General features: G+C 37.5%; 1 protein-coding gene across 5 annotated transcripts in view; it reads left to right on the forward strand.

Annotated features, from left to right (window-relative positions):
• TANC2 (tetratricopeptide repeat, ankyrin repeat and coiled-coil containing 2) overlaps positions 1 to 13,106 on the forward strand; it is a 366,596-nt gene that overhangs the window by 99,620 nt on the left and 253,870 nt on the right. For all 5 annotated transcript variants that reach the window (XM_069541695.1, XM_069541696.1, XM_069541692.1 and 2 more), the window contains exon 3: positions 2,787 to 2,858. In XM_069541695.1, coding sequence (XP_069397796.1) covers positions 2,787 to 2,858 — 72 coding nt within the window. The remainder of the gene's footprint in view (positions 1 to 2,786; positions 2,859 to 13,106) is intronic.

Below are 13,106 nucleotides of genomic sequence, written 5' to 3' on the forward strand. Positions count from 1 at the left end.
TGTTGTGTTTCTATCATCAGGAGGTATATCATGTCCAGTTTTGTTTCTTTTCTCTCTTTTGATATTATTAGCCACTGTTGCTCAATGCCTACAGAGATATTAATTAATTTCAAGTTGTGAAATTAATTTCAAGTTGTGGTGTTTTATCTTGTTTCCCACTTATTACCTGGAATAATTTTAAAGAGAGCTCTTTCTTATATACTTTTTGGCTACTAGTACAGTTCATATAGGAAATGTGAGATGAATTGCTAATTCTTTCATTTCCCCAGTTTTCAAGATAATGAACTAGATCCCTCTCAACCTCAGAAAGTGACCAGTTAGTGTGGTGGTGCTATGGGGTTTAATTTTTCTCCTTTTTTCTCTTTTCTCAGTGTCATTATGATCTACTACCCTTAGTTAGTTAGTTCTTTAGTAGAGCTAGGAAGAGGTCCATGGGATGATAATACTCCCTGAGTTCTTGCATGTTGATAAGCTATTTCACTCAGTCTTTCTGATATGACCTCAATTCTACATTGTTTTTGATAGTGTCTTTACTGTTGCATATCTCAGGGTGATCCAAATTCAACTAGTACATTTCCTTTGATAAACCAGCTAGTTCTTTAAAAAGTTCTGATTTCTTTTAATGGAGAATGGCATTTTAGGATCACAGCCTGGGCCCTAGGGTTGGACATCACTACTTAATCAGTCAAGATGCTAGATATTTTAAATGGACCGAGCTAAGACATATATGTGACTCATAAGATTGTACTAACGTTTATAATATAGATTCAATACTATAGAGTTTTTATTTAACTTCTGTATTGTTATATCTATAGTTCCTTTCTTCCATACTGAGAATTCTGGTTCCCAAGGGGACGACGTCAGAGTATCCCATAGGTATTCATTGCTTTATCCCTCTTTCTTAAATACAGTGGTCTCACAACTTTACCACTACCAATTTTGATTACTGAAATCAGTTATTTTCTGTTTGTTTATTCTTCCTCCATTTGTTTTTGTTGTGCTGTATCTTCATGGTCAGATTTTATAGCTATTACATACTATAATCTAAGACCCTACTTTAGTGTTAATTCTACAGTCAGTCCTATGTTTATTGCTCATCGCCAGTCCTTATTTAATGTCTCTCTAGTCGCTTTGATTGCCTCAAATGAGTTCTCTTTTAGAGCTAGGAAGAGTCCCATGGGAACAATATTCCCTGAGTTCTTGCATGTCAGTAATAGTTTTTCTTTCCCCTTTATACTTAAAGGTAAGTTTTATTCATTGTAAAGCCTGTGACTCAAACTTTCTTTGTGTTTCAAATATGTTATCCCATTTTTTTCTATTGTTTTCCCTTATTTATCATGTGCTGCCTAAATACTCAAAGGATTTTTTTCCCCTTTTTTCTTTAAAGTCTAGTAATTTTAGTAGAAAATGTCCTGGTCTATTGATCTAACTTGATTAAGCAGTACACAAGGTGCTCTTCAAATATGTAGTTTCACATATGAAAGTGTAAGTGCTAGTCATTCAGTCATGTCCAACTCTTTGCGACCCCATGGACTATAGCTCCAGGCTCCTCTGTCCATGGAATTCTCCAGGCAAGAATACTGAAATAGGTAGCTATTCCCTTCTCCAGAGGATCTCCCTGACCCAGAATCAAACCCAGGTCTCCTGCACTGCAGGCAGATTCTTTACCATCTGAGCCACCAGATATAATAGTTTCAAATGTATATGTATGTACATGTGTATATATAAATGTATTTATACATGTAACTCTATATATTACGTATACGTAGCCACTTTTTTCCCTCTGAAAAGCTTTCTTGAATTACAGTTTTTTAGTATTGGTTCTGTCCTCTCACTTTGGTTTTATTCCTTAGGGACTTCTATTTTTATCCTTATACTAGATCTTTTCTGCCTATCTCCAATATGTATCCCCTTTTTGCAAATCCTTTTTAATCTATTTCTTTTTAAAAAATTTATTTAAGATTTTCTTCCATCTTACTTTGTATTTCTTTTTAAGACCTTTTGTATTTATTTGCTCTTGCATTTCTTATACTTCAGACTTCATTATTGACATGATTTTTGTTTGATTTCTAATTCTTTCTTGGTTTCTGCCTTGTCATTTCTGAGTTTTTCGATTCTGATTTGTATTGCTCTTTCATGTATTATATAATTTTCCTATGATCTCTCATAAAACATGTAATTTTTATTATAGTAAAACATATAGCCCTAAGGATTATTTGACATACTATAGATAAATAAGCAGCTATAATTAACTTAGACATTGCTTTAAATCAAGGCTTTTAAACGGAAATTCTGTGAATGAACTTCAGAGTAGACGACATTGCCTCATTATACACAAAGAAGAGTGTGTATGTTTGGTCGTGGTTTAGTTGCTGAGTTGTGTCTGACTCTTGCTACCCCATGGACTGTGGCCCACAAGGCTCCTCTGTGCATAGGATTTTTCAGGCAAGAATACTGGAGTGGGTTTTCATTTCCTTCTAAAGTGGATCTCTCGGCCCGGGACTGAACCCAGGTCTCCTGCATTGCAGGTGGATCCTTTATTGACTGAGCCACCAGGGAGGCCCTGTGTATATGTTTGGGGGTTGAGAAAGAATGCACTCACTTTCTTTAGACTTTCAGATGAGGGTGTAAACCATCCCCAGAAAAATAAGGGTAAGAACCTTTGGTTTGTGTATGATGAGAAAACAAATGATAGATATAGGAATTTTAAGATGAACATATCATCAGGGCTGGTATTACCTCAGTTTCACTATCTATTTGCTTATGCTCTTTCTCATTTTATTCAGATGGAGGAAGCGAGGAACCACCGGATCGAAGACAGTCAAGTGTAGACTCTCGCCAAAGCCGCTCTGGGCAAGGTAAGTTTTCATTAAGTTTATTAATAAATTAAAAAGGGAAGATATCACCTCTTCCTTTCCAGTACTTAATCTGAGGACTGAGGTTTTCACTGGGTCTAATTTAGATATTCTCACTTTTCATTTAGGAGTTTAAATGTTATAATCTAATTGGTTCTAGATGATAATCATTTATTCAAGATTAAAGAAAATGAAAAATGGTCTCTTTTTTTAAACGATATTAAAGTTTTAAGTAATTTGGAGCACTGTGGTATATGTCTGGGTATCACTTTTGGAATATAGCCAAAAGTAAATTTTTAGTGGTAGCATTTGTTGCAAGTATTATTATCCTGGCTTTTAAAAGTATTTGTCTTAAGTCTCTCAGAAGAAATAGGTTTTGTTTGTAATTGCTCTCAAAGATTAGGGTCATTTTACTTATTTTCCTTTTCTGTTTAAAATTTATTACTATAGGCTTTTGAATAGTTTTTTTAAGTGACAACCTCAAAACTTAGGTTAAAATACTCTATTAGTGGATTGTCAGATAAGCCCTCCTTAACTAACATTTAAATTTTGTGGGACTAGCACCTCCACATTCCTTTTTCTTTGTAGTACTTATCACCTTCATTTTCTCCATCTAAAACTAGAATGAATGTTCCATGATTTCAGAGATTTTTGGTTTTCTTTATTCACTGTTGTATTTCCCAGGCCAAGATTAAGTACCTGGTAGATAGTAGTTACTAAGTAAATAGTGTTGGATGAGTGAAGTCATTTCCAAGAGAATGAGAGTTGGAACCCAAACCAGATGAATATATTATAAAATTTCATGAAGTAATTACTGAGTTTAGTTTTTAGAGAGTCTTTATTTACAAACAAAATAAAGCCTTAGATATACAAATGTGAGGTGTTTTAATCCTGTAGAAACTCTGGTTCATTTATTCTATAATCCTTCTCTTTTTGCCCAACTTTGCTCGTCCCAAGTTTTAGAAAGTACTGTTTTTACTAAAACTGTTTGCTGCAGAATAAAAAGAGGAATAATATATGCAGATTGATTTGGAATTTTTAACCTACACTAGTACTTAATCATTCTTTTTTTTTCCCCCTCCTCAGACTCCCCTTAATCATTCTTAATATGCATGTATTATAAATACATTAGAAACATCCTATTTTCACTTTTTTCCCTTATTATAAGTATTTTGATACAAAAAAAGAAATTAAGAGAAAAAGATGAATTGTAATATAAAAGAAAATCAAACACATTATATACCTTAAACTTAAATAACGCTTTATGTCGGTGATATCTCAGTAGATCTTAGTGAAGGCAGTGAGAAATAAAATGAGCTTGTGTATATAAAATCCTTGTTGGGCTGCACCCCACAGGTCTGCACGCCTGTACTTGCCCAGCCTCAAGACAGAAGAAAGAGCCCAGACTCAGCAACAGAGGCGTCAGTGATTTAATGGATAGGAGACTCTTACACATCTGAAGGATGGTCCTGTGTGTGGCACAGCAGGCAGGACATGGCCGCACTCTTTACTGCTGGGAGAGGACGGAGTGGGTGGAAGTGTTTACCACATACAGGGGGAATTGACTTTCAGTTCAGTTCAGTTGCTCAGTTATGTCCAACTCTTTGTAACCTCATGAATTGCACGCCAGGCCTCCCTGTCCATCACCAGCTCCCAGAGTTCACCCAGACACACGTGCATCAAGTCGGTGATGCCATCCAGCCATCTCATCCTCTGTTGTCCCCTTCTCCTCCTGCCCCCGATCCCTCCAAGCATCAGAGTCTTTTCCAATGAGCCAACTCTTCGCATGAGGTGGCCAAAGTATTGGAGTTTCAGCCTCAGCATCAATCCTTCCAATGAACACCCAAGACTGGTCTCCTTTAGGATGGACTGGTTGGAACTCCTTGCAGTCCAAGGGACTTGCAAAAGTCTTCTCCAGCACCACAGTTCAAAAGCATCAATTCTTTGGCGCTCAGCTTTCTTCACAGTCCAACTCTCACATCCATACATGACTACTGGAAAAACCATAGCCTTGACTAGACAGACCTTTGTGGGCAAAGTAATGTCTCTGCTTTTTAATATGCTATCTAGGTTGCTCATAACTTTCCTTCCAAGGAGTAAGCATCTTTTAATTTCATGGCTGCAGTCACCATATGCAGTGATTTTAGAGCCCCAAAAAATAAAGTCTGACACTGTTTCCACTGTTTCCCCATATATTTCCCATGAAGTGATGGAACCAGATGCCATGATCTTCATTTTCTGAATGTTGAGCTTTAAGCCAACTTTTTCACTCTCCTCTTTCACTTTCATCAAGAGGCTCTTTAGTTCTTCTTCACTTTCTGCCATAAGGGTAGTGTCATCTGCATATCTGAGGTTATTAATATTTCTCTCAGCAATCTTGATTGCAGCTTGTGCTTCTTCCAGCCCAGCGTTTCTCATGATGTACTCTGCATAGAAGTTAAATAAGCAGGGTGACAATATACAGCCTTGACGTACTCCTTTTCCTATTTGGAACCAGTCTGTTGTTCCATGTCCAGTTCTAACTGTTGCTTCCTGACCTGCATATAGGTTTCTTAAGAGGCAGGTCAGGTGGTCTGGTATTTCCATCTCTTTCAGCATTTTCCACAGTTTATTGTGATCCACATAGTCAAAGGCTTTGGCATAGTCAGTAAAGCAGAAATAGATGTTTTTCTGGAACTCTCTTGGTTTTTCGATGATCCAGTGGATGTTGGCAATTTGATCTCTGGCTTTTCTAAAACCAGCTTGAACATCTGGAAGTTCACGGTTCACATATTGTTGAAGCCTGGCTTGGAAAATTTTCAGCATTACTTTACTAGCGTGTGAGATGAGTGCAGTTGTGAGGTAGTCTGAGCATTCTTTGGCATTGCCTTTCTTTGGGATTGGAATGAAAACTGACCTTTTCCAGTCCTGTGGCCATTGCTGTTTTCCAAATTTGCTGTTATAATGACTGCAGCACTTTCACAGCATCATCTTTCAGGATTTGAAATAGCTCAACTGGAATTTTCATCAACTCCACTAGCTTTGTGCATAGTGATGCTTTCTAAGGCTCACTTGACTTCACATTCCAGGATGTCTGGCTCTAGATGAGTGATCACACCATCATGATTATCTGTACAGTTCTTCTGTGTATTCTTGCCACCTCTTCTTAATATCTTCTGCTTCTGTTAGGTCCATACCATTTCTGTCCTTTATCGAGCCCATCTTTGCATGAAATGTTCCCTTGGTATCTCTAATTTTCTTGAAGAGATCTCTAGTCTTTCCCATTCTGTTGTTTTCCTCTATTTCTTTGCATTGATCCCTGAGGAAGGCTTTCTTATCTCTCCTTGCTATTCTTTGGAACTCTGCATTCAGATGCTTATATCTTTCCTTTTCTCCTTTGCTTTTCACTTTTCTTCTTTTGACATCTATCTGTAAGGCCTCCTCAGACAGCCATTTTGCTTTTTTGCATTTCTTTTCCACTGGGATGGTCTGTCTTTGATCCCTGTCTCCTGTACAACGTCGTGAACCTCTGTCCATAGTTCCATCAGGCACTCTATCAGATCTAGTTCCTTAAATCTATTTCTCACTTCCACTGTATAGTCATAAGGGATTTGATTTAGGTCATACCTGAATGGTCTAGTGGTTTTCCCTACTTTCTTCAATTTAAGTCTGAATTTGGCAATAAGGAGTTCATGATCTGAGCCACAGTCAGCTCCCAGTCTTGTTTTTGCTGACTGTATAGAGCTTCTCCATCTTTGGCTGCAAAGAGTATAATCAGTCTGATTTCAGTGTTGACCATCTGGTGATATCCATGTGTAGAGTCTTCTCTTGTGTTGTTGGAAGAGGGTGTTTCCTATAACCAGTGCTGAACTTAATAACAAGAAAATCAGTGATTTTCATGATCTTAGCACAGCTGCCTGATCTTACTTTATTCAAATGACGGAAATGGAAGTACAAAGCCATTTATAATGACTTGGGATGAATAAGAATCCATATTACCAGTAGTAAAGAGATAGGATGGATACATACTTCTACTTTTGCTCCTTCCAGAAACCCATTAAAAGATCAGTAAAGGGGAATTAGAGAGGAGGCAGCATCAACACAATTTTAGAAACTAGAGAGTATATGAATAATTGAAGAGTAAAACGTTAAGCTCAGTAGCAGAGAAAATCAAGAAAATAATCCAGCTTATCCTCCAAAAGACAGAAAGTTCAAGAATGGCAGCATGTAGAAGCGAAAGGAGGATTGGTTGAAGGTTGAAGAAGCCTTTGGACCCTGGGATGTCTTCCTCAAAATAAGCTAGCCAATCAGCTGGACAAGTGCCCAGCTCTTCACCCGTAACCTTAGCAAAGTCCAGAAACTTACTCTTTGGAGAGGGCAAAAATAGAGACTCTAGGACAGAAGACAGCATAGTGGACGGCAAGAACCCCATACTGAAGATCACCCTTTTAGTCCTCTTAATTATGAGAGCTAATCAAGGATTACTAGATATTTGAGGAAACCCTGTAGCATACGAAAAACAGAGATTAAAATAAATAAGGTAGAGCAGCCTGGAGAAGACAAATCTTTTGCAGAGGAAAATATTAGAACCATTATTAACATCCTCAGGGAAATAAGAGAAAACAATACAGCCATGAAATAGGAAGGAGTTAACTATAAAAGAGCAGTACTCTGATTTTTAAAAGAGGCTCTCAGACATCAAAATTTTGATTTCAGAGATTAAAAAGCTTTGCAGAAGTACTTAGAAAATTAATAATGAAGAAATCTGGTAAAAAGTTGAGCAGAAGGACAGAGGTTATAGAAGAGAAGTGAGAAACATGAAGAAATTTACAGGAGCTGTCCAGGAATTTCAATATTCAAATAATAGTAGTTTCCAGAAGAAATAGAGGAAATGAGGAAGAAATCATCAGGATGATTTAAAAACATTTTCTTGAGCTAAAGAACATGAAGTTGAAAAGGCTTATTGAGTGCTCAGTACAATGGATGTATATAAACACAAACTAAGACACATCAGGGTGAAATTTCAAATCACTGGGCCAAACAGATCTTTCCATGCTTCCAGAGAGGAGAAAAATTTGTTAACTAAAGTAACAGGAATCAATTGGCTCTGGACTTCTTTGTGGTAACTTTAGAAACTAAACAAGCAATGGCGCATCACCTTCAAAATTCTGAAGGAAAGTAATTTCAACCTCATTTTATTTCATATGCCCTGAAACTATTAATCAGATATATGAGTGAAATTACGATGTTTTAAGACATGTATTTTTTTTTTTTTTGGTTTGTTTGCCTGCCTTGTACCTTTGTTAGAAATCTGTTGGAGGGTGTGATCCATCAAAATGATAAAGTCAGAAAAATAAAAAAAAAAAGAAAGATGACAGGAAATAGAAAATTTAACAAAAGAGAAAGGTAAAGAAATCTTCCACATACAATGACAAAACAGGGTTGAAGGGCAAACAGACCAGATTGGAGTAGTTTAGAAGCTTCCAGAAGAGCCATTCTCAGGAATGAGATTGTTAGAAATCTGATGCCTTTAATTATCTTTAGGAAAGTTGTAAGTAATTGATGAAAGACTCAGGGTTGAATTGGTGGTAAATAAATAAAGTAGTAAGTGAAAAAAATTCTAAACACAAGTAAAAAAATACATAATGTGTAGGAAAGGAGATATTAGAATAAGTTCTCAGTCCTTGGGGTAGTGTCTAGAGTAGCTGATGTTCATGTCAGTCACTTCCAGTGGTAAACCTCATCAGTTTACCCCAGTGTGATACAGACATTTTTATTTGATTTGGACCATTATGGTTGAGGGCTTCGCTGGTGGTTCGGATAGTGAAGAATCTGCCTGCAATGCAGGAGACCCAGGTTTGATCCCTGGGTCAGGAAAATCCCCTGGAGTATGAAATGGCAATCCATTCTGGCATTCTTGCCTAGAGAATTCCATGGACAGAGGAGCCTGGTAGGCTATAGTCCATGGGGTCACAAAGAGTCAAACACAACTGAATGATTAACACTTAGCAAATTATAGTTGGGAAGTAGTGCTTTAAAGCAGGGTGAGCAAATCTGGCCTGTGTTGCCTGTATTTGTACAGTTGGCAAGTTTAATTTGCTAAGCCAGTTTTAATTATTTTTGTGTCTGTGTTCCTGTGGGATATTGGCCTTTAATTTTCCTGTCTTAGGATGTCTTTGTCTGATTTTTGTATCAGGGTACTCCTGGTTTTATAGAGTAAGTTGAAAGTTGAAAGATAATTCTCCTTCAATTTCCTGGAGTATATTTTACAGAATTGATATTACTTCATCCATAAATGTTTAATAGAATTTTCCAGGGAAACCATCTGGTTTTAGAATTTTCTTTGTGGGAAAATTTTAAGACAGAAATTAAGTTTCTTTAATAAATATAGGACTGTTCAGATTATCTATTTTTTCTTGACTATCCTTTTAACAGCATGGCATCTGTAGTGGAGCCACCTCTCTCATTCCTGATATGGATGATTTTGAGTTTTCTTTCTCTTTGTCCTGGTCATTCTAAATGGAGATATGTCAATTCTGTTGATCTTAGAGGGTCAGTTTTAGTTTCCCTTCATTTTCTGTATTGTTTTCCTGTTTTCTTTTTTATTGGTTTCTGCTTTGTTGTTGTTGCTATTGTTCAGTCACTAAGCCGTGTCTGACTCTGAGACCCTATTGACTGCAGCACGCCTGGCTCCCCTTTCCTTCACTGTCTCCCAGAGTTTGCTCAAATTCACATCCATTGAGGCAGTGATGCTATCTAACCATCTCATCCTCTGTTGCTCCCATTTTCTAGTGCCTTCAACCTTTCCCAGCATCAGGGTCTTTTCCAATGAGTCACCTCTTCACATCAGGTGCCCAAAGTATTAGAGCTTCAACTTTAGCATTAGTCCTTCCAGTGAATATTTGGGGTTGATTTCCTTTAGTATTGACTGGTTTGATTTCCTTGTAGTCGAATGGACTCTCAAGAGTCTTCTCCAGTACCACAGTTCAAAAGCAGCAATTTTTCGGCGCTCAGCCTTCTTTATGGTTCAACTCTCTCACATCTGTACATGATGCTGGAAAGACTGCCATAGCTTTGACTATACTCACCTTTGTCAGCAGAGTAATGTCTCTGCTTTTTAATACACTGTCTAGATTTGTCATAGCTTTTCTTCCAAGTAGCAGTGTCTTTTAATTTCATGGCTGCAGTCACGCTCCACAGTAATTTTGGAGCCCAAGAAAATAAAGTCTGTCACTGTTTCCACTTTTTCCACTTCTGTTTGCCATGAAGTGATGTAACCAGATACCATGATCTTTTTTTTTTTTTAATGTTGAGTTTTAAGCCAACTTTTTCACTCTCCTCTTTCACCCTCATCAAGAAGCTCTATAGTTTCTTCACTTTCTGCCATTAGAGTGGTATCTTCCGCATATCTGAAGTTGTTGATTTCTCCCAGCAATCTTGATTTCAGCTTGTGATTCATCCAGCCTGACATTTTGCATGAATGTACTCTGCATATAAGTTAAACAAGCAAGGTGACAATAAACACAGCCTTGTCGTACTCCTTTCCCAATTTTAAAAGTCTGTTGTTTCAAAGAATGTTCAAATGACCATATAAAATGAGTTGCACTCATTTCATATGCTAGTAAGGTTATGCTCAAAATCCTTCAAACTAGGCTTCAGCAGTATGTAAACTGAGAACTTCTAGATGTACCAGCTGGGTTTAGAAAAGGCAAGGGACCAGAGATCAAATTGCCAACATTTGTTGGATCATAGAAGTTGGGAATTCCAGAAAAACATCTAGTTTTGCTTTATTGACTATGCTAAAGCCTTTGTGTGGACCACGATAAACTGTGGAAAATTCTTAAGATGGGAATACCAGACCATCTTAGCTATCTCCTGAGAAACCTGTATGCAGCTCAAGAAGTAGCAGAACCAGACATGAAACAATTGACTGGTTCAAAATTTGGAAAGGTTTGTGCTTTGCTCTTTATTATTTCCTTTCTTCTTCCTGCTTTGGGTTTAATTTTCTCTTCTTTTTCTAGTTTCTTAAGGTAAAAACTAAGATTGCTGATACTGGAGCTTTATTTTCTAATACAGGAATTTTAGTGCTATGAATTTCCCTCTGTGTATTGATTTAGCTGCATTTCACAGACTTTCATGAATAATGCTTTTATTTTCTTTTATTTCAAAATACTTCCTAATTCCCCTTTTGGTTTCTTCTTTAACATGTGTGTTATTTAGAAGTGTGTTGATGAAGTTTTTCAAACATTTGAGAATCTTTAGATATTTTCCTCATATTAATTTCTAGTTTAATTTTGCTATGGTCAAGAAATATGCATCCTATGAGTTAAGTCACATTTTATTGAGACTTGTTTTATGGCCCAGGAAATTATCTATCTTAAATGTTCTTTGTGTACTAATTAAACTTAAAAGCTTTTGCACAATGAAGAAAACTATAAGCAAGGTGAAAAGGCAGCCTTCAGAATGGGAGAAAATAATAGCAAATGAAACAACTAACATATAATTAATCTCCAAAATATACAAGTAGCTCATGCGGCTCAATACCAGAAAAATAAATGACCCAATTAAAAAATGAGCCAAAGAACCAACAGACATTTCTCCAAAGAAGACATACAGTTGGCTAACAAACACATGAAAAGATGCTCAACATCACTCATTATCAGAGAAATGCAAATCAAAACCTCAATGAGGTACCATCTCACACCAGTCAGAATGGCTGCCATCAAAAAGTCTACAAACAATAAATGCTGGAGAGGGTGTGGAGAAAAGGGAACCCTCTTAACACTGTTGGTGGGAATGCAAACTAGTGCAACCACTATGGAGAGCAGTGTGGAGCTTCCTTAAAAAACTGGAAACAATTACCATATGACCCAGCAATCCCTCTGCCGGGCATACACACTGAGAAAACCAGAATTGAAAGAGACATGCGTACCCCAATGTTCATTGCAGTACTGTTCACAGTAGCTAAGACATGGAAGCAACCTAGATGTCCATCAGCAGATGAATGGATAAGAAAGTTGTGGTACACAATGGAATATTACTCAGCTATAAAAAAGAATGCATTTGAGTTCTAATGAGGTGAATGAAACTGGAGCCTATTATACAGAGTGAAGTAAGGCAGAAAGAAAAACACCAATACAGTATATTAACGCATATATATGGAATTTAGAAAGATGGTGAAGACGATCCTATATGCAAGACAGCAAAAGAGACCCAGATGTAAAGAACAGACTTTTGGACTCTGTGGGAGAAGGTGAGGGTGGGATGATTTGAGAGAATAGCATTGAAACATGTATATTACCATATGTGAAGTAGATGACTGGTCCACGTTTGATGCGTGAAACAGGGCACTCAAAGCCGGTGCACTGGGACAACCCAGAGGGATGGGATGGGGAGGGGATGGGATGGGGAGGGATGGGATGGGAAGGGGATGGGATGGGAGGGGGGTTGGGACAGGGCAGGGGACACCTGTATACCTGTAGCTGATTTATGTCAGTGTAAAGCAAAAACCATCACAATATTGTAAAGTAATTAGCCTCTAATTAAAATAAATTTTTTTAAAAAATGGGTATTATGTTCTTTGGAGGGGAGGTAGAAGGTGCTACAAATGTCAGTCTGGTCAAGTTAATTGATGATATTGTTCAAGTTTTCTGCATCTTTGCTGATTTTCTGTCTGCTCATTCTGTCAGTTACTAGCAGAGGAATATTGAAATCTCAGACCATAAGTGTGGGTTTATCTATTTCCCCTTGCAGTTCTGTTACATTCCTCATACCACTGATCCTTTGGTCAGAATGGATTTAAACATTCCTTACAGCTGCCATTGGCTTCTCTGATGGCTCAGTGGTAAAGAATTGACCTGCATTACAAGACACACAGGAGATGTGGGTTTGATCCCTGGGTCAGGAAGATCCCCTGGAGAAGGAAATGGCAACCCACTCCAGTATTCTTGCCTGGAAAATCCCATGGACAGAGGAGCCTGAGGGGCTACAGTCCATAGGATTGCAGAGTCGGACATGACTGTAGCAACTTAGAACATGCTTTCTTCATTTTCACCTAGAACTAGAGTCCTTCCATTTTATTATATTTTGTGTTTGCCTGTCTAGAGGGTAATATTCAAAATATTTAATAATTTGTATGCCATAAATACCAACCAACCACAACAGATGCCAGTCTGTTCAGAACAAACGTTGTTTAGTCGCTAAGTCATGTCCAACTCTTCTGTGATCCCATAGACTGTAGCCCACCAGGCTTCTCTGTCCATGGATTTCCCA

The sequence above is a fragment of the Ovis canadensis genome, chromosome 11, assembly GCF_042477335.2.
Source record: "Ovis canadensis isolate MfBH-ARS-UI-01 breed Bighorn chromosome 11, ARS-UI_OviCan_v2, whole genome shotgun sequence".
NCBI classification, from domain to species: Eukaryota; Metazoa; Chordata; class Mammalia; order Artiodactyla; family Bovidae; genus Ovis; species Ovis canadensis.